This window comes from Adiantum capillus-veneris, chromosome 5, assembly GCF_014529385.1.
Source record: "Adiantum capillus-veneris isolate H3 chromosome 5, ASM1452938v2, whole genome shotgun sequence".
Lineage (NCBI taxonomy): Eukaryota > Viridiplantae > Streptophyta > Polypodiopsida > Polypodiales > Pteridaceae > Adiantum > Adiantum capillus-veneris.
Window position 1 is genome coordinate 25,596,912 of NC_140935.1, and position 27,022 is coordinate 25,623,933.

Genomic DNA, 27,022 nt, shown 5'->3' on the forward strand with positions numbered 1-27,022 from the left:
AAGAGGCAAGTCAAAAACTCAGAATTTTCAATCAAAAGATGTGAGCGCGAGTAGAAAAGAGCGTTATACACCATGGAAGGTACTTAGAGAGCCAGAGCTTTTACAACACGGAGCAAAATTGTTCAAATACAATATTTGTGGCTTTAAGAGATCTCTCTCTCATCCTCGCATAACTCAGCATAACTTCCTATATCTATATAGAGCTCTCCGTTTAAACACATATCCTCTGTTTCATTTTGTAGGTCCTCTGCATGCACCCCATATAGAGTAGTAGCATCTTGATGCTCGTCTGGCACCACCGCAGCGGCTTCTGATTGAGCATCTTCTCTGATCTCCTCCATTGATGCCGTTGTGATTGGCACATGGTAGCCTTCATACGTCCTTGCACTACGAGGGGCTACCTCTATGACGTACCACCAGTTTGATGTAGACTTTGTAGGATGAAATATTACCTGCCAGAGCCACATAACTTGTAAAAGGGGGATGTTAACAATTTACATACTTACTTGTTCACAATGCTCGGGTAGTACGAAAGTGTCTCTTAGGTCAGTTCATTTCTTAGTAGAATCCACCTCAAGAAAACCAGACTCTCCTCTACGCACAGTAGCGTTGCGACCCTCCATGATTATCTTGAACCATTGCACGTCGAACAAGTCGACAAAAAATCTTCTGTAATCGATCCTCAAAATCTCTTGCAGCGTGCCGAAATAAGTGAGTTCCGCCACCACAGGATCTGCATCAGAGGAACGTCGTCGACTAGACTGTTCAAATTTTGCCATGATTCCACAATCTTGAGTAAAACGCTTTTTGTCGATTCGTTCCACCCTAAAATGTCGACCTTTACACCATGCTGTTGTGTATGACTTATACTACAACGAATAGTATGGAGTCTACGTTTGGCGAATGGTATGGAGTCTACGTTGATCTCCTTTTGTGAGATACATTGCACCAGCTTTGCAAGTTTGTAGATTGTGTTACGGATGTCGAGAGACAAACATCCCTCAATGGCAACCGGTAAAATAAACTGTAAAGTATGTGCAGCAATGATATTAAATTCCACATTTTATGCAATGATATTAAAGTCCACTATGAACGTACCTGACACATTTTATGCCAATCGTGTGACTTCAAACCGGTAAGCTTTCCTTCTTTAGTAAAACACGTTCGGAGCGAGTGCATTACACCAGTGGGGGTCCGCAAACATCGAATGGTCTCTTTTACTTTGCGTTCTTGGGCTCCTGTGAAAATCCATGGTGGTTTAGGGAGTTTTATCGATCCATCAGACGCTGTTTGCGGCCAATATTGCTCCATGCGATCCACATTTCTAAGGTCAACTCTGGCTCCCAAAGTATCTTTCTTGCCGGTCAGATGGTCCCATAGTATATTACCCACATTCTTGAATATGTGCATTGGATCGAGCAAGTGTTGATCATGAGTCGGGGCCAGTATGGTAACTCGTACCATAGAGATAGTCTCTTCATCCCTGGAGGCAATCCGTCATCGCACATCTCCTTCTGCTCTAACCATGCTTGTGCAGACATCCTTGGTGGCTCTCTTCCCAAAAAGCCGTCGCGTAACACATGATTCTCTAGAAGATAGGCTTGATGACCTTCGTAGATTTGCTTCTTCAGTGAGGGTTCCCTACGTGCATTCAGTCTAGGTCCACATGTGACACATGCTCTGTATCCGCTTGTTTGAAGCCCTGCATGTATACACATGATAATAGATCAACTATGGGAAAAAACAAGATTTACAGTGTCTGAGTGAGGAGTGTCAATAGATCACCTGAGCATTCTGTTAGCCCGGGATAGTCATGCATGGTCCACATTAGAATGCCTCTGATCAAAGCATTCCGTCGTCCTGTGTGTCGGCTCATATCCACCACCTCTATGCCAATCCACAATTGTTGTAGCTCTTCCAATAGTGGACGAAGATACACATCCATATTCCCCACTTTATATCGCCCTGGCACAATCAGGCTTAGCCATAAGTGCCCCTTCTTCTTAATCAACCACGGGGGAATGTTGTAGTTGACGATGACAACGGGCCATACACTGTAAGATGTTGATCTTTGACCAAATGGATTTACGCCATCCATAGCCAGGCCTAAGCGCAAATTTCGAGCTTCCCTGGCAAAATCCGACCATGTTCCATCTATATGTTTCCAAGCTATGCAATCTGCAGGAATTCGTAGCACACCATCCGAAGATTTATTCTCCTCATGCCATGATGCTAGGGCGGCCATGGACTTACATTCGAAGAAATGCTTGATGCGAGGAAGCAGAGGGAAATGTCGCAAAACCTTTTGTGGAATTTTTGTCCCGTGGAGATCTACTCGATATCTCTCGGAATCACATTTCGGACACTTCTCCATGTCTATGTATTCCCCTCTGAAAAGAATACAGTCATTAGGACAAGCGTGGATAGAATTGTAATCCATCCCCAAGTTTCGCAAAATCTTTCTTGCTTCATCTCGGGAATCTGGCATCACATTGTTAGCTGGTAGTATGTGCTCTTTCAGCAATCTACACAACATAAAAATATGATACAGTCGTGTAAAAATCTATCAGATCATTATACATTTAGAGTTCTATTAAAGTAAACTAATTGTAATAGATCACCTGAAAAGCGCTGTGACGCTAGTGTCACTCCATCCAAACTTTGCCTGCATGTTGAGAAGAACCAGGAGTGCTTTCAATCTAGACATACGTGCTCCATTATACAATGGCGTATCGGCTTCACTTTTCATATCATCATAGATAAGCCTTTCTGAATCCATGATCGTCTCGATCATTTCATCAATCTCGGGCTCAAACATTGCCTCGTTGGGAATGTGCTCTGCATGATCATCCCCCGAGCTGTCAGAGGCTACATCTTGTGGCCTCACATATGCTGCTTGACCAAAGCGCCTGCGAACACGTCTATTGGGTTGCAAGATTGTTGCTTGTTGGCCAGCGTCAGAGTCCGACGAGTTATAATTGGCAACAACTCGATCTATAATAGATGGATCGAACTCGCCAAATTCGCGAACGTGCTGCAAAGAAACACGTCTTGTCCGTCGCACAGCATGCTTGCATTGATTACAAGGACATAAGACCCTCGTTGAGAGATAGGTGTTTCGGTTGGACGATCCCACATCCTCGTCACTACTCATAATGAGGATAAAAAACTTATAACCTGGACAACAAATTTAATATTCTATTGGCATTCTTCGTCTTATCTCTCTCTCTCTCTCTCTCTCTCTCTCTCTCTCTCTCTCTCTCTCTCTCTCTCTCTCTCTCTCTCTCTCTCTCTCTCTCTCTTTACCTCACATTCTCTAGTCATGTCCAATCCCCGCACACCTCGGTCTAGAGGTGCACGGAGATCAGAACCACAGGGTTATAATCTCGTCTTTATTGGTCAATACCTATATTTGTGGTACAAGAAATCTACACACCCACGTCTACATGATACTGCATGTAGTGGACAAAACCCCTTTGCCTCTTCTCTAGCTGTAGCACTTCACAGCATCTTAACATCTTTTCACAGTAGATCTTTTCACTGTTCGTCTAACTCTAAACCCTAAACCGTAAGTAATTCTTGCGTGGACTCGATCTAATGTAAATAAGTGTAAATCGAAATAAAAGTAAATCTAACTAAAAATAAACCTAAATCTAATTTAACGTAAGTCTACATCTAACCTAATCTTTAACGTCTTTTGGGATAGTTTCCTACGACGTTAAAACTCTCTTCTTCTTGTGTGTGTGTGTGTGTGTGTGTGTGTGTGTGTGTGTGTGTGTGTGTGTGTGTGTGTGTGTGTGTGTGTGTGTGTGTGTGTGTGTGTGGGTAAACCTAAATAAACCTAGGTCTAATCTAATATAACATAAATCTAAATCTAACGTAATTAATGTCATATTAAAAACAAAGAGCTAAACTAACAGGGATTATAAGAACCTTAAAACTGATTTAACACATAATTTTTCACATAGCTCGGCAAGAGTTGGCATTCTCATCACTAAAGATGTGAGACTTAACTTCCGGCGGTGACGCTGCCTCATCTCTATCCACATCTGACGACAGCAATTGGCCCTTTAGACCGTTCTTGCTCTTGTTACTAACTTTGAAGTTGCTGTTGAATGACTAGAGGTTGTCTAGATGGTCATTGTGTCGGGGATGTAGTGACTCTTGCCGCCCTGAAGATCCACCTTCTTCCCTATCTTCTGAAGACATTTCACCACTACTTTTGGATCAACGGAGCCCACCATGAGTGAAGGCAGCAATACCCTATATTCCATTGAGGGCTTTCTTCACCCGCTTCATGCAGGCATCGCAGTCGATGGAGGCCTAAATCTAATCTAATATAACGTAAATCTAAATCTAGCGTAAATAAACGTAAATCTAGTTAAAAATAAACCTAAATCTAATTTAATGTAAGTCTACATATAACCTAATCTTTAACGTCTTTTAAGATAGTTTCCTACGACGTTATAACTCTCTTCTTCTTGTGTGTGTGCGCGTGTGTGGATGTGTGTGCCAATAAAAATAGATAAATGGTATAACCTTTCTATCACCCATGCCAAGTATGATAGATTGATTATGCCATTTCCCTCTTGAATAATAGGTCTTGAGTTCAACTCCTCGTCGGCTAGATCTTTAGGTCTTTTAATTTTAATTAGTTTCCTACGACGTTAAATTAGTTTCTCTCTCTTTCTCTCTCAATGTGTGTGCATTTTTTTGGATCGTATGCATGTTTTCTCTCTCTTTTCCTCTCTCAATGTGTGCGTTCTTTGTTTATGCATGTTCTCTCTCTCTTTTCCTCTCTCAATGCGTGTGGTTTTTGTTTATGCATGCTCTCTCTCTCTTTTCCTCTCTCAATGTGTGTGTGCATTCTTTGTTTATGTATGTGTGTGTGCGTTTTTGTTTTTGTTTGTACTCTCTCTCTCTCTCTCTCTCTCTCTCTCTCTCAAAAACACTATGTGTGTGTGTGTATGTGTGTGTGAGAGAGAGAGAGAGAGGGAGAGAGAAAGAGGGGAAGGGAACATGAGAATGAGGAGAGGGAAGGAGCATACCTGGCTCTCCTTCCTCTCCTCGTGTGTGTGTGTGTGTATGTGTGTGTGTGTGTGTGTGTGTGTGTGTGTGTGTGTGTGGAGAAGAAAAAGAGAGAGAGAGAGAGAGAGGGAGAGCGTTACCTGCTCCTTGCTTGAGGGCGCCGAAAAACTCAGATCTGAGATCTGAGTTTTTGGGCGCGCTCGGTTTTTTTTTTAGCCCAGCCGGCGTCGCTATGAGCGTCTCTATGAGCGTCGCAAATTTCTTTGTAAATTTGCGACGCTCATAGCGACACCGGGAAAATTTTTTTTGAGCGTCGCTGTGTGAGCGTCGCTAATATGAATAGCCTCTTGTAGTGTAATACAATATAGCAAGCGGTAAGTGTAGAAAATGAATATTGTATTAATCGTTTTGGGTTATTTATTTATCTAGCTTGCTTTTTGTTGTTGTAGAGTGAGAGCAATCAAACGTATGTACCTCTAGATGAGAACAAGGAGGACGAGGAAGAGAACCACGATAAATAGATATTTTTTTGTAGTCCTCTTTTGCAAGTGCAAATATTGGACAACAAACCTTCATGACCTGTATATGAAACTCATTTGAAATTTTGGCTTTATTTGTAATTAAATTTAAGTATTATTCATTTGTGCTTCAAATTATAACGGTAAGGTATGGCTTGCAATTTCAAAGTTTTTTTTTTGCACTTTTCAAAATGCAATTGATATTTGATATATGTATTATGCTAGTAAAAAAATTAACCCAAATGAGCATTTTTTTTTTGAAAAAACGTATAGCAATAATACATGCAGTAATAGTGGCGGTAATTGACGCGATCATAGTCGCGAATATATTTTTGCAGCTATTATAGCGTATATTACTGACAAACAACCACTACAACAAAAACAAGTGTTATCGACGCATATATCGACGCTGCCCGTCGCTATGCGCGTCGTTGTGAAACCAGTCGCTATTAGCGACGCGGATAGCGACGGGCATAGCGACGCATATAGCGACGACCATAGCAGAAAAAACATTTCTTGGGCAGAGGGCAGGTAGCCTGGCCTGTGCCCAGTTAAAAGATGGACACAACCACAGCCAGACTTCCTGCCGTCTGCCCAAGAAAGCGAGCAGCACCAAAATATCAACCATGCTCCCGCGCGCAAAAATTTCGGCAGAGTTCCCTTTGTTTTTACATAAACTTTTCAAAAAAAACCATATCATGTATACGCCTCCTACATGCTATCCATGTAGGATCTCACATGAGATTTAAGGCCAATGAAAGACAACCGTACCAACTGAAAAGCATAGCCATAACTTAAAAGCATAACCATAACTTAAAAGCATAACCATAACTTAAAACCATAACCAGCTATAACCACTTTGATCAAAACCATAATGCAGATAACCATAACCATAAACAAAATTAACAATAACCATAAGCATAACCAGAAAGAGAAACAATAACTGTCTATACAATGACAATGACAATAATCATAACCATAAGGGAAACAATAACTATCTGAACACTAACTGTTTGTACAAAAAAGAGACACAGAAGCGTGTCTGTGTCTCACAAAGCATATAGATGAAATCTGGTCCACTAATGACTAGGCGTCGCAACCTGCACATAGGACAACTCACAAAATTAGTATTGATATTACTTCACATATACTGACTTAATTAAATCAACTCACACATATTAACACTAGAATGGTAACAGGACACTTTTATGTCCTTGGACACTTTTGTGTCTTGTTAAGTGACCATTTTGCTTGAATTATTTGAAGAGTATGAAAATGAATTTCTATGTGGTATATATCCACAAAGTTGCCTTATGAGCCGAAAAAAACTTAGCATTTTTTTTTTAATATCGATCTCACCATTAACCTTACTCTTGCACAACATTTTTGAACCTAAACTGTGTGAAAAAACGGGTACTGTTTTTGGCCTTTTTTCAATTTTTCGCAACTATACCACTCTAAACTTCATGTTTGTGAGTTTTAGATGGCTAGAGGTTAGGCCTTCATAGTTCTCAACATGTTTTGATGCTTGTAGGGAGAGCTAAGTGTTAAAATTGAAAGTTATTACCAATTTATAAGAATTGCATAATCCTGTTTTTTGGCCAAAATTAGCACTTTTATGATTTTTTGGTGACTTTCTTGATATCCAAATTCAATTTTGATTGTGTAAGTGTAATGTATAACATAAATATAATCTTCCTTGAGTTTTGGGGGACCTAATATGCTATATAGCATAGTATATGATGATGGTTGAGTTTTTTGATTGCTGAAGAATACGATACATTTTAGAGTAGCAAGTATAACTTTCTGAATATTGCTAGTTTCTTAAGCCAATTGTGTGTATTCTGTAGGTAGTAACCATATCTAATGATAGACTACAAACTTGGCTAGATATTGAGTAGTTTTTATGGGTTTCTAGCACTACAAGAGGTTGTGTGCTCTTGTGACGCTGTTCGCGACGGAAATACACTGGGTTTTTATAACCCCCGACGTCGCTAAAACCGTCGCTAAGAGCATCGCTACGAGAGCATCGCTATAAGGGTCGCTATATAGCGACGCATATAGCGACGTTTACACAGAAGACTATAGCGACGCTACAGAGCCATAAATAGCGACGGTTATAGCGATGCCCGAGAGAATTTTTTTTTGGTGGTAGGGCATCCATCAACCATATTGTACTTGATTCACTTTTTAAAAAAAGCGCAAGGGTAGATAATAGACCCAAAATAGTCACCCACAAGACGCATTGTTTGCAAAATTGACAATTGTACACATCATAGGCAAAATGAATTGATTGGCAAATGTAATAATGACAAGTGTACAACATCATAGGCATAAAGAATTGATTGGCAAAAGGAACTGCGGTGACAAATGTAATAATATACATGGTTCAAAAAGACGTATAAAATCCGTCTCATGATACATAAGCTATGAGAAACCCTAAACTAATGCTATCTAGCTACGGCTAAACTGACGTCGTTTAGTCAGACGTCTCATCGCGTCCAAGCGGCGTATCTGTCGGATTCTGCAAAAAAAGACAATAAGACAGCTTTCAGTAAGTATAAACATATAACGACATTTATAAAACAATACAAAAAATAAAAAAGAGTAAACCCTAATACTAACCATGCCGCCGCGAGAACTGAGAATGTCCATCAGGGCGTTTAAGCCCTTCCTGCCTGCGTACTCGCGCTCGTACGGTGTGGGATCACGTCCTGTCATCGACCACTGTCAAAACATACAAAGATTTCATTATGTTAGATTTAAAAAACTCATAAACCCTAAACTATCGAACATGCATAAAGAGCAATGTGAAAACACTTACAAAATCGGCCTCAAATGATGCCCATCCACCGCTCCCCAAGTGGTGCGAGCTCCCTGCCTCTACTCGCGCTCTGGCTGCATCCTTTTGTTGCTTCCACTTGTCGGGATTCTCGCACGCTGCTTTCTTCGCATTCTTCCAATCTTCTTTGGCCAGCCAATCTGGCCTGTTCCACCCATTCTTGATTGCTTTTTGCACTTCGGAACGCTTGTGTTTGCAGTATTCGCGCATTCGAATCTTCATCAGGTCTTCATTGAAGCGCTGATCCCGTGTTGGAACAGAAAACTCATCATGAAGTATGTTGATGACTCTGTTTTTTAAATCACTTGGTACTTCACTCCATTTGTTTAGTATGTAGTGTCTAAACAGCTGAGAGCTAAGACCACGCATGCGCGAGATCACCTTCTTGCCGTCATCATCCATGATGATGCCGCCGCTGATGTCGACGGAGTAAGGCAAGCACTCTGGCCGGTGACGCGTGAACCTGGGTGTCCTGGCAGGGGTCTCTAGCGGCGTGTCGATGGGGGTACGGACGTCAGGTGTCTCCACCGGCGTCTGGGCCCCGAAGCGAGGAGTGTCGAGTGGGGTGGCTCCTGGCGGAGTAGGTAGAGGTGTGTAGCTTCTAGGAACAGTCAACCGTGCAAAACGTGGCGTAGATGGCGATGCTGTGGCTGGTGTGGGGGCGGGCAAAGAAGGGGAGGGTAAAGAGCCTCGTCGAACACGAGGCGGTGTGGAGGCATCGGTGGCGGAATCCCCACAATAACCGCCACCGCCACCACTAGAGCGCCGGTGTCTAGACGAGTGTGAAGCTCGTCTCATCGACGCCGAAGCTTCGGAGCGCGCCGAATGCTCCGAAAGAGAGGGAGATGTGGATGGAGTAGGAACGCGCGATGATGCGCCAGAGCGATGACGCTCCACGTACCACTGTCTCTACTGCGGTGACAAAGAAGAAAGAAACTCCTCATCATCCATACCTGCATTAAACACATGAATATTTAAACTTAATATTGAATGAATAGAGTAGACAATGACGCAAAGACCATTAAATACAATGACGTAATGACGCATATAAATAGAATGACGCAATGAATTGAGTGATAAAAGAGGCAAGTCGAAAACTCAGAATTTTCAATCAAAAGATGTGAGCGCGAGTAGAAAAGAGCGTTATACACCATGGAAGGTACTTAGAGAGCCAGAGCTTTTACAACACGGAGCAAAATTGTTCAAATACAATATTTGTGGTTTTAAGAGATCTCTCTCTCATCCTCGCATAACTCAGCATAACTTTCTATATCTATATAGAGCTCTCCGTTTAAACACATATCCTCTGTTTCATTTTGTAGCTCCTCTGCATGCATCCCATATAGAGTAGTAGCATCTTGATGCTTGTCTAGCACCACCGTAGCGGCTTTTGATTGAGCATCTTCTCTGATCTCCTCCATTGATGTCGTTGTGATTGGCACATGGTAGCCTTCATACGTCCTTGCACTACGAGGGGCTACCTCTATGACATACCACCAGTTTGATGTAGACTTTGTAGGATGAAATATTACCTGCCAGAGCCACATAACTTACATGAGAGCCTTCAAGCACATAACTTGTAAAAGGGGGATGTTAACTATTTACATACTTACTTGTTCACAATGCTCGGGTAGTACGAAAGTGTCTCTTAGGTCATTCCATTTCTTAGTAGAATCCACCTCAAGAAAACCAGACTCTCCTCTACGCACAGTAGCGTTGCGACCCTCCATGATTATCTTGAACCATTGCACGTCGAACAAGTCGACAAAAAATCCTCTGTAATCGATCCCCAAAATCTCTTGCAGCGTGCCGAAGTAAGTGAGTTCCGCCACCACAGGATCTGCATCAGAGGAACGTCGTCGACTAGACTGTTCAAATTTTGCCATGATTCCACAATCTTGAGTAAAACGCTTTTTGTCGATTCGTTCCACCCTAAAATGTCGACCTTTATACCATGTTGCTGTGTATGACTTATACTACAACGAACAAAGATTATGAGTGGCCGTTCAAACGTTTATAAATAAAGTCACTTGCTAGTCGTACATTGCAAACTTACCTTGGTCGCGCAACCCCGAGGGTACTCCCACTCTTCTTCAGTCACTTCGTCGCCGCATTGTTGTGCGCTTTTCAATTGGTTGTGCAACCATCTTAAGCTCATGAAGGTTGGTAGGCTCTCCAGAACCGCTCGATAGTGCATCGGTGGTCGTCTTCCCCGTCTCCACTCGATTCGTGCCCTTCGTCACTCTTGCTTTGCATCCTCATATTGTGAAATCCACTTTTGCATCACTGGATTGTGAAGCATGCAAAATCGGTTGATTTTAGCCTCTAGATCTTCCGTCATCTTCTTCTCAACACCGAGATTGCACATGACAATCACAGATATGCGCTCATCATCTATGGTTCGCCATAGCGTGTCCCGGGATTTATCAAATCCGTCTAGCCACTCTCCAATGTACACTAGGGACTCTGATACCAACCAACCTTCTGCCATGCTACCCTCCGGACGTGCCTTTTGACGCACATATCCCTTAAGCGTTTTCATGAAACGCTCTAAGAAGAACATCCATCTGGAATGAACTGTGCCAGCTATTTCCACCTCATCAACTATGTGAACAAGAAGATGCACCTGAATGGTTAGCATTGTAGTAGGAAAATGTTTCTCAAACATGCACACAAGCTCCGCAGCATTTAGTTTGACGAATGGTATGGAGTCTACGTTGATCTCCTTTTGTGAGATCCATTGCACCAGCTTTGCAAGTTTGTAGATTGTGTTACGGATGTCGAGAGACAAACATCCCTCAATGGAAACCGGTAAAATAAACTGTAAAGTATGTGCAGCAATGATATTAAAGTCCACTATCAACGTACCTGACACATTTTATGCCAATCGTGTGACTTCAAACCGGTAAGCTTTCCTTCTTTAGTAAAACACGTTCGGAGCGAGTGCATTAGGCCAGTGGGGGTCCGCAAAGATCGAATGGTCTCTTTTACTTTGCGTTCTTGGGCTCCTGTGAAAATCCATGGTGCTTTAGGGAGTTTTATCGATCCATCAGACGCTGTTTGCGGCCAATATTGCTCCATACGATCCACATTTCTAAGGTCAACTCTGGCTCCCAAAGTATCTTTCTTGCCGGTCAAATGGTCCCATAGTAGATTACCCACATTCTTGAATATGTGCATTGGATCGAGCAAGTGATTGATCATGAGTCGGGGCCAGTATGGTAACTCGTACCATAGAGATAGTCTCTTCATCCCTGGAGGCAATCCGTCATCGCACATCTCCTTCTGCTCTAACCATGCTTGTGCAGACATCCTTGGTGGCTCTCTTCCCAAAAAGCCGTCGCGTAACACATGATTCTCTGGAAGATACGCTTGATGACCTTCGTAGATTTGCTTCTTCAGTGAGGGTGCCCTACGTGCATTCAGTCTAGGTCCACATGTGACACATGCTCTGTATCCGCTTGTTTGAAGCCCTGCATGTATACACATGATAATAGATCAACTATGGGAAAAAACAAGATTTACAGTGTCTGAGTGAGGAGTGTCAATAGATCACCTGAGCATTCTGTTAGCCCGGGATAGTCATGCATGGTCCACATTAGAATGCCTCTGATCAAAGCATTCCGTCGTCCTGTGTGTCGGCTCATATCCACCACCTCTATGCCAATCCACAATTGTTGTAGCTCTTCCAATAGTGGACGAAGATACACATCCATATTCCCCACTTTATATCGCCCTGGCACAATCAGGCTTAGCCATAGGTGCCCCTTCTTCTTAATCAACCACGGGGGAATGTTGTAGTTGACGATGACAACGGGCCATACACTGTAAGATGTTGATCTTTGACCAAATGGATTTACGCCATCCATAGCCAGGCCTAAGCGCAAATTTCGAGCTTCCCTGGCAAAATCCGACCATGTTCCATCTATAAGTTTCCACGCTACGCAATCTGCAGGAATTCGTAGCACACCATCCGAAGATTTATTCTCCTCATGCCATGATGCTAGGGCGGCCATGGACTTACATTCGAAGAAATGCTTGATGCGAGGAAGCAGAGGGAAATGTCGCAAAACCTTTTGTGGAATTTTTGTTCCGTGGAGATCTACTCGATATCTTTCGGAATCACATTTCGGACACTTCTCCATGTCTATGTATTCCCCTCTGAAAAGAATGCAGTCATTAGGACAAGCGTGGATAGAATTGTAATACATCCCCAAGTTTCGCAAAATCTTTCTTACTTCATCTCGGGAATCTGGCATCACATTGTCAGCTGGTAGTATGTGCTCTTTCAGCAATCTACACAACATAAAAATATGATACAGTCCTGTAAAAATCTATCAGATCATTATACATTTAGAGTTCTATTAAAGTAAACTAATTGTAATAGATCACCTGAAAAGCGCTGTGACGCTAGTGTCACTCCTTCCAAACTTTGCCTGCATGTTGAGAAGAACCAGGAGTGCTTTCAATCTAGACATACGTGCTTCATTATACAATGGCGTATCGGCGTCACTTTTCATATCATCATAGATAAGCCTTTCTGAATCCATGATCGTCTCGATCATTTCATCAATCTCGGGCTCAAACATTGCCTCGTTGGGAATGTGCTCTGCATGATCATCCCCCGAGCTGTCAGAGGCTACATCTTGTGGCAACAACTCGATCTATAATAGATGGATCGAACTCGCCAAATTCGCGAACGTGCTGCAAAGAAACACGTCTTATCCGTCGCACAGCATGCTTGCATTGATTACAAGGACATAAGACCCTCGTTGAGAGATAGGTGTTTCGGTTGGACGGTCCCACATCCTCGTCGCTACTCATAATGAGGATTAAAAACTTATAACCTGGACAAAAAATTTAATATTCTATTGGCATTCTTCGTCTTATCTCTCTCTCTCTCTCTCTCTCTCTCTCTCTCTCTCTCTCTCTCTCTCTCTTTACCTCACATTCTCTAGTCATGTCCAATCCCCGCACAACTCGGTCTAGAGGTGCACAGAGATCAGAACCACCGGGTTATAATCTCGTCTCTATTGGTCAATACCTATATTTGTGGGTACAAGAAATCTACACACCCACTTCTACATGATACTGCATGTAGTGGACAAAACCCCTTTGCCTCTTCTCTAGCTGTAGCACTTCACTTCATCTTAACATCTTTTCACAGTAGATCTTTTCACTGTTCGTCTAACTCTAAACCCTAAACCGTAAGTAATTCTTGCGTGGACTCGATCTAACGTAAATAAGCGTAAATCTAAATAAACGTAAATCTAACTAAAAATAAAGCTAAATCTAATTTAACGTAAGTCTAATGACTAGAGGTTGTCTAGATGGTCATTGTGTCGGGGATGTAGTGACTCTTGCCGCCCTGAAGATCCACCTTCTTCCCTATCTTCTGAAGACATTTCACCACTACTTTTGGATCGACGGAGCCCACCATGAGTGAAGGCAGCAATACCCTATATTCCATTGAGGGCTTTCTTCACCCGCTTCATGCAGGCATCGCAGTCTATGCCGACCTAAATCTAATCTAATATAACGTAAATCTAAATCTAGCTTAAATAAACGTAAATCTAGTTAAAAATAAACCTAAATCTAATTTAATGTAAGTCTACATATAACCTAATCTTAACGTCTTTTAAGATAGTTTCCTACGACGTTATAACTCTCTTCTTCTTGTGTGTGTGCGCGTGTGTGGATGTGTGTGCCAATAAAAAGAGATAAATGGTATAACATTTCTATCACCCATGCCAAGTATGATAGATTGATTATGCCATTTCCCTCTTGAATAATAGGTCTTGAGTTCAACTCCTCGTCGGCTAGATCTTTAGGTCTTTTAATTTTAATTAGTTTCCTACGACGTTAAATTAGTTTCTCTCTCTTTCTCTCTCAATGTGTGTGCGTTTTTTTGGATCGTATGCATGTTTTCTCTCTCTTTTCCTCTCTCAATGTGTGCGTTCTTTGTTTATGCATGTTCTCTCTCTCTTTTCCTCTCTCAATGCGTGTGGTTTTTGTTTATGCATGCTCTCTCTCTCTCTTTTTCTCTCTCAATGTGTGTGTGCATTCTTTGTTTATGTATGTGTGTGTGCATTTTTGTTTTTGTTTGTACTCTCTCTCTCTCTCTCTCTCAAAAACACTATGTGTGTGTGTGTATGTGTGTGTGTGTGTGAGAGAGAGAGAGGGAGAGAGAAAGAGGGAAAGGGAACATGAGAATGAGGAGAGGGAAGGAGCATACCTGGCTCTCCTTCCTCTCCTCGTGTGTGTGTGTGTGTGTGTGTGTGTGTGTGTGTGTGGAGAAGAAAGAGAGAGAGAGAGAGAGAGAGAGAGTGAGGGAGAGCGTTACCTGCTCCTTGCTTGAGGGCGTCGAAAAACTCAGATCTGAGATCTGAGTTTTTGGGCGCGGTCGGTTATTTGTTTACCCCAGCCGGCGTCACTATGACCGTCGCTATAAGCGTCGCTATGGGCGTCGCAAATTTACAAAGAAATTTGCGACGCTCATAGCGACGCCGGGAAAGTTTTTTTTGAGCGTCGCTGTGTGAGCGTCGCTAATATGAAGAGCCTCTTGTAGTGTAGAGGTCATAATGCTAAACCGAGTTTTTTCATGTTTGCTGTATTTAGCACTTTATCATTGCCCCCAAGGTTCCAATTGTAAGAGATCCAATCCTTTTGACATGCTCCATGGCTCCTTTTGAATCCAAAGGCCCAACGGAAACTAAGAAAACGTGTATATAGTATCTGTATTGAGCGTGACTATAGAAACTTTGATGATAGGTCTGCAGAATGGTAAAAATGTAACTTTTTTGTACCTTTTTTTTTTACCAAAAAAAAAATAGTGAGGTAAAAGCAACCATATGTTTTGGTCACCAACCCATTGATGTTAACGGGGCATTTTATCTCATGTTATACAAAAATCCCCGGTCTTATTTATATGCAATCAACCGTAAGAAATTGCTGTTTTCGGCAAAATGCACTGGTCCATCAACTTTGGAGGCTTGTAGTGACGAAGGGATGAGAAAAATTACAAGTTTCTCATTTTTTCCATATGTAGTAGTTATTGAACTATAAGCTCATGAAAGGATTTTTCACAATGAGTGGATCTACTATGGTTTTGGAATTTTTTCCCAAAACCCTGAAAGGACACTTTTATGTCCTGTTAGGTTACCATTCTAGTGTTAACGTCTCACCTCAAGCGATCAGCGAGACTGTAAGGCCTCCCAGTCTACAGGCTCTCCTGAAGCTTCAAGACCATTCAGTACTTCATAGATACCTCTGCGATATCCATCTGACTCCTCCTCGCGTGATGGAGCTCGATGCATCGCAAGATTCTGCGTTTATACAAAAATCAAAGTAATAAGAATACATGATTCATCGCGTTTTAAAAAACGCCATGGTTAAGATTGGATTCAAAACTCACAAACTCATAGCGAAAGGTGTCGAAGCCTCCTGCCAAGATGAGATGTCCCCCTAGTCTTCTGTCGTACCTGCGCGGCCTCACGCTGCTGTCTGAACCGCGTGGCCGCTGTCCGCTCATCCTCCCTGATCTGCAGCCACGTCTCGTGTAGAATGCCCGAAGGCTTCGGTGAGCCGGTCCTGAAAGCCTTCCGAGCTGCATCTCGTCGATGTTTGATGGTGTCCCGTGCATCACCCTTGATCCACCGCGCCGAAACAACAGAAGAACCCGGAGCAGGCTGGTACTCTCTCAGGATGGTCTCCACTACGTAAGTGACTTTTTCCTTGTCTTGTTGATCCCAAGACGTCAGAATGCTGGTCGAAAACTGCAGCTCCACGAGCTGGCGAATCCGCTGTCGCATCTCAGTCCCGACTCTATCCATGTCAACAGAACCATCTCCCCGTACAGTATAGAGCTTGGAGGCACTAGGATCGTGTGCCCCCCAAGGTGTCCGAGGTGTGCCAAGAGGTGTGTCGAGAGGTGTGCCTGGGTAAGACGGGGGTCGTGAGCGAGGAGGGGTCGAAGTATCTGTGGACCCTCCTCCACAGCAACCACCACCTCCACCTGACGATCGCCGAGATCGGCGAGTGCGCCTCTGCTGCGCAGATAAGGAGTACCCGCCTCTGCCCCACCCCTAGGTGTCGAAGCGGCCGTGATGGGAGAAGATGGCGTCGTACCCATAGGTGTCCTGAACCCCGTAGGTGTCCCCTCCCTAGGCGTCGGTCCCTCGGGTGTGAAGCCCGGAGGCGTAGTACCCGTGCCTCTGGCTACCCAGTACTAAGAAGCCTCTGCCATCTGAGCAGGCGTCATCCATGTAATGAATCCCATGAATGCATCTGCACTCATGGAAGCGGGATCTGGAATCTCGTCTGCCATACTAAAGTCCTGCACAAAGAAAGTAAAATAAAGCGTCAGAACACAGTTTTTTAAATTAACTTTAAGCTTAATTTTAAATCAAAGTCTTCACACAAACACTTACAGGCCTAGGCCTCGACGAGTGAGGCATATTGATAAGATCTTGCACCGTATCATCGTCTATCTCTAATTGCAAACATAACTCTGCCCCAACTCGTTCTGGCAGATTTTCTTCATCCATTGCATCTTCATCTACAAGTGTCAATTCTGGCTCATCTGCGTCATCCCTCGTATATCTGTCAGCTTCCTCTGCCATACCTTCGTCCATCTCATCTAATGTCACAGTAGTATGGACGTCGTCTGACTGACTTTCCTCCAGGAGATCTTGCCCTTCAAATACTTGTTTATTTCTTGGAGCAACCTGAACCACAAACCACCATTGTCGCTCTCGAGGGTCCGGTACAAAGACCACTTGCTCTCAATGTTCGGAGAGAGCAAATGTGTCGCTCACATTTGTCCAAGTCTTAGTAGAATCTATTTGCACAAGCTTGTTTCCATCTCTACGTACCGTTGCATTGCGACCAGAAGTAATCACCTTGAACCACTTCACATCCAACAAAAACATCTCAAACCACCTGAAGCTTACTTTCAGGATATCTGACACCAGACCACAATAATCCAGGTTGCTAGTGCTCTCATTCGTGTCTCTAGCACTGGCCCTGCTCTTTTGCATGAAACTAACCATTACCCCACTATCAAACGTGTTTCTTCTGCTGTCAATTGTTGTGTTCTAAAATGCTTTCCATGCGACCACAGTGCCATGTATGTATGATACTTCCAGTCACATCCAATAGCCAGCTGGCCTAGAGGGGGGCATTTCATTGCCAGCCGGGAGAAGTTTCTCCCGTAATAACCTGTTTAAGCCACATTAAATTAAAAAGCTCTCCGAGCACATCATCGTTGCAATTGAAAAATCTCTTTTGTAAATTACATACCTAAACAAAGCAGTGACGCTTGCATCTGACCACCTGTACACTGAGTGAAGATTCAAAAACGCCAGACAAGTACGAAGCACAGATATTTTGGTGCCTTCATACATTGGTTGACGTGCCAACTTCCTCAACATGTCTTCAGGAGATAGGCGCACGACTTCTGGTGCTGCTTTGTTCGCGTTCTCCTCGCTTGTATGGAAGAAGGCATCCAGCATCTCCTCCATGCCGTCGTCTTCTATCTGTAAGCCCTTTTCTGCTTCCATCTGTGGCTCTATATTGGTCGGACCTTCACGCATAATCTTTTTCCTCTCTCTCTCTCAGATGTAGGTGCTATGTCGCGGAAATCAATGCCCATTCCGTAGGAGTCGTATCACAGATTCTGTACGGTTTCTCTAGCAAACTCTCCGTACTTGTGCACATTCTCATTACATATCCTACGCTTGCGCAGGATTTGATACTTGCAGAGCGTGCACGAGCATAAGCATGTTAGTTGATGACGTTGCCATCTACAATGATTATGAATGTTGTTTTAATATATATATATATATACTCCTCACAATGTAAACTACCTCGCATTCTCTAGTCTTGCCCAATCTTCGTACACCTCGGTCCAGAGGTGTACGGAGATCAGGACCACCGGGTCAAAATCTCGTCTTTATTGGTCAAATCCTATATGGGTAGACACATACGTGCACTCCCAGGTGTACATGGCAATGCATGTAGCAGACAAAACCCCTTTGCCTCTTTTAGTTCCATAGTTTCTTCTCTGTCTACGAACCCACCTGCCTCCATTCCGAGGTAGCCTGTCAGAGAAAGCTTTCCAATGCCGCACTTGATGAAAGCACAAGCCATGGAAGTTCTCAGCCCAATGAAAGTTTTCTACCTGATTGTAAACCGGACGGGGCCTCCATGTCCAAGCCAGAAGATAATGTGGAGATGGATGAGCAACTTGAGAAAGATTCAGAAGCCTTGCATGGTTCTTGCTCAAAAAAGCGATCTCGATCTCTCTTTCTCTGTCGATCTCACTCTTGCTCTCTCTCTCTCGCTATCTCTCTTTCTCTATCTCTCTATTTCCTATCTCTCTCTCTCTCTCTCTCTCTCTCTCTCTCTCTCTCTCTCTCTCTCTCTCTCTCTCTCTCTCTCTCTCTCTCTCTACTTCCCTATCTCTCTACTGATCGAACGAGCGACTGAGCTAGGGAGATCTAGACGTCCACGACTGCGGAGGACTACACAACATCGACAGAGGCTGCATCAGAGGATCTAGCTAGGTCACTTTGGCTCGACATGCATAACGCCTGGTCAGACTACTGACCATGGAGGAGATTGATGAGATCCACCAGCGACAGCTGCTGGATCTCCTATGATCTACCTATCCCAGCTAGCTGGTTTAACCGATTAGTCCATACCCAGCAGTTTAGGATTCCATAATATTTTGTTTTGTCATCTTCTTACTCTGACTTTGTATCAGATCCATCACATTGTAACTTTCTTGTCTCATGTCTCATAGGTCACTTTGGCCTTTCGAAGACATTAATATAACATTTCATTTCATTTCTCTCTTTAATTATTTTTCTTTAATTTTAATTTCCTAAGCATACATTAATTCTCTCTCTCTCTCTCTCTCTCTCTCTCTCTCTCTCTCTCTCTCTCTCTCTCTCTCTCTCTTTCCTACACACACACACACGATGTAGAGAGAGAGAGAGGGGTTGGGGGGGGGCATAATACCTGCGCAGCAGGTGGAGGCCAAGATTTGAGCAGAGCGCAGGCGAAAATGGCCCCTGTTGCTCGCGGGTTTCGGTTTTTTTCCCCAATTTTTTTGCGTCGATATACGCGTCGCTATAGGTGTCGATATACGCGTGGAAAGTAAAGCCTTTCCACGCGTATATCGACGTACATTGAGACGTGTATATCGACGCGTATAGAGACGCCCGCTAATTTCGTCGATATACGCGCATCGATATCTCCATGTTGTGTTGTAGTGAACTATCGAGTGCTTTAGCACCACCGCTCAAGTAAATTTTTCTCTTTCTATTTTCCTTTGTTAATCTACGACAATCTAGTAGTTTTGGACTTAGACTCTTATAGTGTATACAGCAAAGTGTGGATAAAAGGAGATGAAAAGAGCATCTCAAAAGATCCACTTAAAGGCATCACAAAAGAAGAAGCTTATGATAATTAGCATTATTTAAGTGAAAATTCTTTATCTAATTTTTCTCTAGGAGAGAGAGAATGTTAAAAATAATAATTTTATATTAAAACTGAAGCGGTGCAACAAGGAAACGGTGCAACACTCCCATGCTTATAAATATAATCGAATATACGTCAATATAAATGAGTTCAATCGCCTGCAATCAACAAATCTCTCTCTCTCTCTCTCTCTCTCTCTCTCTCTCTCTCTCTATATATATATATATATATATATATATATATATATATATATATATATATCTAAAAAACTATGTCTCTATGTGTATAACACCATTTACACCTCCTCACTCACCCTTCAATAGACCGTAGAAAATAAGGATTAGACATAAAGACAACTCTAAAATATACCAAGACTCTAGTTAAAGAGGAGGGCGAGCCACACGCTATATCACACGAGGTCTTTAATGATGCCTCAGAGATGAAATTGATGGCAGACACAAATTTGCACAGATCTCGAGGGAGATGAGCGGCCCATAAAATGTCAACAACGTAGACTTCCTCTTTTCCCAACGGGATCTCAAACATGTGACCTCCACGTTGGTAGGCTAGTGTGCTAACCACATGCCGGATGAATTTGGTTGTCCAAAACTCCAATTCGAAGCATGATAAAGTGAACATGTGCAAGCAAAAGTAAACTCAACTCTAAACAATAAACTAGGATGTCATGTAAGTTCAACGGATGCTCGTTGTCACAAAAACTGTGCCCGTATTTACCATCATCGATCCCACCTCCAAGACATCATTCAAGACCTCGTGTGATATAGTTTCGAGGGAGGGTGAGTACTGAAGAGCGAGACTCCAGTTAAAGAGGGCAAGTACTGAAGATCCAAGCTCAAGAAATACAAGGTTGTCCTTGTATTTCTTGAGGGCAAGTACTGAAGATCCACCTCCAAGCTCAAGAAATACAAGGTTGTCATTGTCCTTCACTGCCCTTCCACAAGAAAGTGGCGCATATCTATGGACAGACGACACCCCTGCCAAACACTCTGTGTTGTTATGGCTAATCATGCATAAGGCTGTCTGGACACAACATAGAATGAGGGTTGCAAGCATGGGAGCAGGGAATTGTAAGTGATGTAACCAAAGTGAAGAAGATATACCTCATCTTTTCATTAATTGTCCTGCTAACAAAGATATTTTGGCCCCTTTGACTAGTGGCCATGGATTAATGTTCACCCCCAACTAGAACAACTAGAAACAACTGCTAATTGGAGACTCGGTTACTCTCTTCCCTTCTCAATAGTATGAAATAGGATCAGGGGAGAATTTTTCTGGATCGTTTGGAAAGAACAGAACAGTTGTTATTTTGATAAGGCTTACCAGACTAAAGTCTAAGAGTATTGTTTCTCATTTTTCAGTGCAGGTCAACCAACTCAAATTGGAACAATGCAAGATCTACCGAGCAAATTACAAAGTGCTAATGGACTACATGAGCTACTACAATAGCGCCAATATAAACAAACAACAGGAGATACTACTGGAAGGCTCTTATTCGCATCTGCAGAGAATGATTGATGAATGCAAATCTGATGAAGAGAAGTTGAAGAGACAGTTCGAAAATGGGATAAGACTAATCACCCACTTGCAGGAAGTCATAAGTGCTTTCCCGAGGGGTAGCAGTTTGGGTGGCAGTCCCTGAAGGTGCAAGCTAGATCACAAAGAAGTCATCAGCTCGTTCCCGTGGAGTCGAAGTGTGGGTGGCAGTCCCTGAAGCGATGAATTATGTAGCCCTGTCCTCGACAATAGCCCTATGTAATGTTATGAACGATTTTGTAAAAGTCACTGATAGCTCGGAGTTACCATCAGAGAATACATCAGTTCAATGTAATTTTGTTCTCTTCCTCGCCCTTTATGGCAAAAAAAAAACAAAGGCATACTCTAGCAACGATTGACACCTTGCATCACCAACATTAACGTCTGCTAGAGACTAAAACCACGGCCAAGCAGGAGATAGAGCACACCCACCAGCTTGTAGGTGAAATGATCCGGATAATGCCAGAAACAGAGCGCAGGCAAGAACGTTAAAAGCTTGCATTGACGATGTCAATGGAAAGGAATAAGTCTGATATTGAGCAGCAGCAAATAGCTTCACACACTAGAAATCACCACAAGCTCTTCAAGACATCATTAATTTACAAGCGTTCTACTCCCCAACAAATTGTAGGCTCTTCTCTTTTGTGAAGACAAAATCTAATAACGTAACAACTCTTCTTAGTTCAGCAGTAACCTCTAAGTGAATGAACCTTCAATGGAACAGACTTCCACCACGTCAAATCACTGCGCTATGACAAATCTTTCCTTTTTTTTGTGGAAAAACGAAAAGGAAGAAAAGGGGTCGTGCGTGGTTGTGAACGCTCCAATGTTGTTTGTTCCGTTCCGAATGCCTTGTACCTGTAAACTTGAATTGTCTGAAAACGATCAAATTTGTTAATTGACACTCATAAAGATATGATTATGATTATATTGCTGCAGTGGATCAATGAGTTCATGATCTTTGTTTCGCAGTCAGAGTTGCAAGATATCCCGCTATAATGTACTAACAACCGCAGTGGGAGCTTAGGAGCAGAATCTAGCCACAAAGGACATAGATGGCACAGAAAAGAGCAGCAAAATAGGAGGGTCCGAAGCTTGTGAGGACTGCTTGATCTGAACCATCCACGTCTGAAGCAGTTTCGGATGCCAGGGGCGAAAATGGGAAGCTGGGAGAGTTGGGGTTCATATTATCATTGCCAGAATTGACGCCTTGTTGGTTTGGCAAGCCCGGTTGAGCTGCTCCGGGAGCGTTGCTCGTACTATTGTTTGTGCCAGGCACTTGCGCAGGAGGTGAAGCAAGACGAGTCTCGTTGCCATTCGATGGAGTGCTATTAAAGGCTGGAGGAGCTGGCATTTCTGGAACATGCCCACCCAAGCTCTTCCCATAGAAGGTCGCGTTGAAAATTCCATCGATCCCGTGCACCGCAATGGTTTCATCTAGGTAAAGATCGGGAGCAATCACAGCAACATTGTCCAAAGTGATTTTGTAGGGACTCTGTTTTGCAGTCACTATGATAGTGTAGCCTGGACGTAATGTGTAGAGTATGGAACCTTCGCTGAATTCGCAGAGCTGGTTGAAAGCGTAGCGCTGAATTACTGTATGATACTGATAGAGCGGCAACGGGTCTATGTCAGCACCCTTGACCATCTGATAGGCAGAATCCGTCGGTATGAAGATTGTCACAAACTGCGGAAGCATCCACAAATTCATCGCCTCTATAACCCCTGCAATGGCTGCAAACAGGCCCGATTGCCGCAGAGTTTGCACCACTTTACGGATCTGCTCCTTTTCTTTCGTCTCGCCCAGTCCAATGAGCGAGCCTTGATGCTTAGGAGAGCGCCCCTCGTCCGGCTGTTTGTTTGCTGACGCCGTGCCATGCAAAGGAGCTAACCCTGCATTTTCTTCTGACTTACTTCCCAGGTGATCCGCAAGGCCAAGATGATGCTTCTTTTCAGCTGTTTCAAATAGCTCTAGGGGCTTCACTCTGATTAGACCATGCGAAACCAAATTGTGACCCTTCTTGAGAACAGTCTCCCCATCCGCAACGGCCTCCTCCGTGCTCTGCAAGCGACGCTTCAGTTTCATGTATCCATCAGATATCAGACTTTGGATTCTTTTCTGAAGCTTTGCATAAGGAAGCTTATCCCGTTTCATGTCAGCAGTCCCAGTGGCAACACTATCTCTAAAAGATCCAGCTCCAGTACTGATTCCCTGAGATTGCCTTTCCGTAATGCAAGGATCATCCACATCAGGCATGCCTTCTACAGTAATCCTGCTAGCTGATTGAGATGGTGTGCAGTCCGATGATGCAGATGATATGATTTTAGGCTCGGAAATGACTTTAGCTCTCTCAGTCCTCTCAGCTGATGACATGATTTTAGCCCTTTCAGTCTTTGCATCAACCTTAAAGTTTCTTGAAGGAACTTGAACAAACGATTTGTAGGACGGGCTCAATCCCCTCAGAGTCTCAAAATCTTTGGCATTAATAGCTGCAACACGTGAGCCAGCAACAGGGACCAAGGAGAACATCAAACAAAGAGTAACGAGCATAGCCAAGCACCTGTAGGTCTCCTTCTCCAAACTTGCCATTCTGAAATTACATAAAAAACCATTCATTTGAATCAAGCTTGCTGTCTCATCCTTGATATTGTTGAAATAAGAAAGATTCAGAAGCACTGATGCTGGCACGTGCCTGCACGGGTGCCTTCTAAGTAAGTTCATGCTATTGCTGTACTGGCTTTAGCATGTGTAGGAATACAGAATGTAAGTACATTGAGCACTCCTAAGATATTCTTCTTTTTGTGAGGATCACAATTCACAGATATGTGCAAAATCATTCGTTCAAAGTGCCCAACCTCAGGAGAGGAATGTTGAGATCATGCATGTAATTTGCGGTCTCCTGGACTGCAGACGCTGGAAACTTTCCAAGATTTTACCAATATTTTGGTGAAACTTACACAGATGAACAACTAGAAGCATCATTGCTATCAACGACAAGAAGAACAAGCACGATCAGCAAACGGCTATCTGCGATAGTTGCATGCCTTTTGGCAGGTCTTCAAGAACAAAAAACAAGCAAAGGAGATTCACGAGAAGTGAAAATGAAGCAGTTCTAGATCATGAGCTAGCGCATAGCGCTCGGTTAGAATCAAATACGGTCGAAAAGCTTGATCAAAATCTGCGAGAGGACGCACCTGCAAAGGCCAGTTGATCCGACGAAGCCAAACTGCACGATCTTTGACCGTATCAAAACGCGGAGCTCAAATGTTTCAGCGATGGAGAAGAGTGGACTCGCGATTGATCTGCAGAAGGTGCTCATGACGCGCGTGCAGGCGGAGAGGGGGATGCACGAGCAGGCAGAATAAGTGGAGATTTCAAATCTTAGAATTCCCGCCAATGTGACTGACCAACATCAATGCTCGAAATTGACTCGAAAGTTAGAAATACAGACGTGTAGAAAATAGTAAAGGTACAACGGTTAGCCTTAAGGTTTTCACAATTTTGGGCGATTTTGAACGTACGAGCTCACGCGACCCGTCTCTGGCAGGTCTCGTTTGCTCTCACCAACGAGTCATTCCTATACAATTTTTCAAGCTCAGACATATGAGTATGCGCGAACATACCTAAGTATGTATATAATGTGTGTGTGTGTGTGTGTGAGCGCGCGCGCATGCGTGTGGCTATTTTGATATTATATATCTTCATAGGACACACATCTCTCTCTCTCTCTCTCTCTCTCTCTCTCTCTCTCTCTCTCTGGCCTCCACACACACACACACACTTGGGTAGCATTTTAAATTTTCTTATGGATGTACCAATGATTAATTTCTCTTGCTAAATTCCACTACAAATTGTGGCAACATGGGTGACACACATCCTATCAAAAGAGCACATATCAAATCACTTTTGTTAAATATGCACTATTTCACCCTACTCGCCCAATGCTTGATATCTTTAATGCATTCTACAAGATCACCCATATGTATATCCCAAGAAAGGAGGCTATGAAGCCCCTAACCTCTCTATGTATGCACGTGATTTCCTTATCCTTGCCCATCATCCTTTCTAGCCTAGGTGAAGACAATGAGAGTTATCACATGGGATACAAACTTTCCCGTCTCTCTTAGATTCTTGCAAGAAATACGTTGATATCAACATGCAGACTTGGGCATTGGAATAGGTAGGAGAGGTAGATGAATTTCATGGGGTAGCTAATGTTTTCATAACCAAAAGTTGTAGAGTAGTTTTCAAGCTAAGTAGGGAGGGATAGCAAAAGAGAGCTCTACATCTTGCTCAATAGAGATAGAGAAAGAGAGCCTTGCAAGTTAATATGCACTTGGCATGTAGAGAGAGAGAGAGAGAGAGAGAGTGATCTTAGTTGAAATCCCTAGCCTCCATCAATAGTACCACCTCAATCCTTGAGGCCATCGTTGTTAGAAAATATGACGTAGCTAAATAGATATTTGAGTAGCTTACTTAATGGAGAGATAATTTTCACACACGAGATATTATAGAGTAAACAAAGAGAGAGAGAGAGAGAGAGAGAGAGAGAGAGAGAGAGAGGAGCACATGATATATGTGGTTCACCCAATGTGGGCTACATCCACGGAAAATCAGCCACTCAATGGCTTTAGTACTTCAAACAAAAAGTAAGTTACAAAGGGGTTATACCCTTAATAGAGCTCCCGCCTTGCTTCACTCTCACCACCTCACACCCACCTTGTTGCATCAACTTCACACTCTAAAATGTGTAGAAATGACCTCCTTTTATAGGCCAAAAGGATTGGTCTCTCTCATGAGAGGCAGTCGTGTGTAGCCGCCCTTGTGTAGACAAATCCAAATGGGACCCTTCAATCCGCCCATGTGTGGCCGCTCTTGAGAAGACAAGTCCGCTTTTGAATTCGGCCATCGGCCATTGACTTCCGACCGTCCGCCAACCGACCGGTCGTTTTCCGACCACTTTTTGGTCGCCGGCTGACCATAATATTCCAGCGAAGCCAGTCTCGAGCTTTCACTGGCCGTGAAAATTTTGGTTTCCGACGAGTGATTTTTCTTCACGCGTGATGGCTTCTCCTCATAATGGGGACCTTACAAATGTCCGTTTTTAAAACAACTCGAAACTGGCCGTGAAAATTTTGGTTTCCGGCCTGTGATTTTTCTTCACGCACAATGGCTTCTCCTCATAATGGGGGCCTTACAAATGTGCGTTTTTAATACAGAAAATTACAAGGGGTAAATCAGGCTCCATACTTAACAATCTCCCACTTGGAGACTGATCTCTAAACCAAACTTCTGACTGCTTTCCTTCCTGGCTTCTTATCCTTGATCGCCGATTGAAGATGAGAAAAAGCTCAACTTCTCCTTGTTGACCACCTTTGTAAACATGTCTGCAGGATTTTCAGTTGTATGTACCCTTCCTAGCTTTAGTTGTCCCTCTTCCAAAAGAGTGTGTATAAAGTGATATTTCACCTCCATGTGCTTTGTCCTTGAATGAAATGCTGAGTTATTTGCAAGATGGATAGCGCTTTGGCTATCACTGTACAAGACACAATTATCTTGTTTGAATCCAAGCTCTTCTAAGAATCTGTGAAGCCA

General features: G+C 43.2%; 2 protein-coding genes across 2 annotated transcripts in view; one reads left to right on the forward strand and one right to left on the reverse strand.

Moving 5' to 3' along the window:
• The window catches only part of LOC147457032 (uncharacterized), an 84,060-nt gene extending 62,528 nt beyond the window's left edge, over positions 1 to 21,532 (forward strand). Inside the window, exon 2 of the mRNA XM_086513262.1 lies at positions 21,252 to 21,532. Coding sequence (XP_086369388.1) covers positions 21,252 to 21,532 — 281 coding nt within the window. The remainder of the gene's footprint in view (positions 1 to 21,251) is intronic.
• Positions 21,533 to 22,025: 493 nt separating this feature from the next.
• On the reverse strand, positions 22,026 to 24,849 carry LOC147457033 (uncharacterized). The gene is made up of 2 exons (XM_086513502.1): positions 24,622 to 24,849; positions 22,026 to 24,017 (listed from the first exon to the last, which is right to left on the reverse strand). The coding sequence occupies exons 1-2, from the start codon at positions 24,744 to 24,746 to the stop codon at positions 22,463 to 22,465; spliced, it is 1,680 nt and encodes a 559-aa protein (XP_086369628.1). The 5' UTR covers positions 24,747 to 24,849; the 3' UTR covers positions 22,026 to 22,462.
• Between the last annotated feature and the right edge of the window lie 2,173 nt (positions 24,850 to 27,022).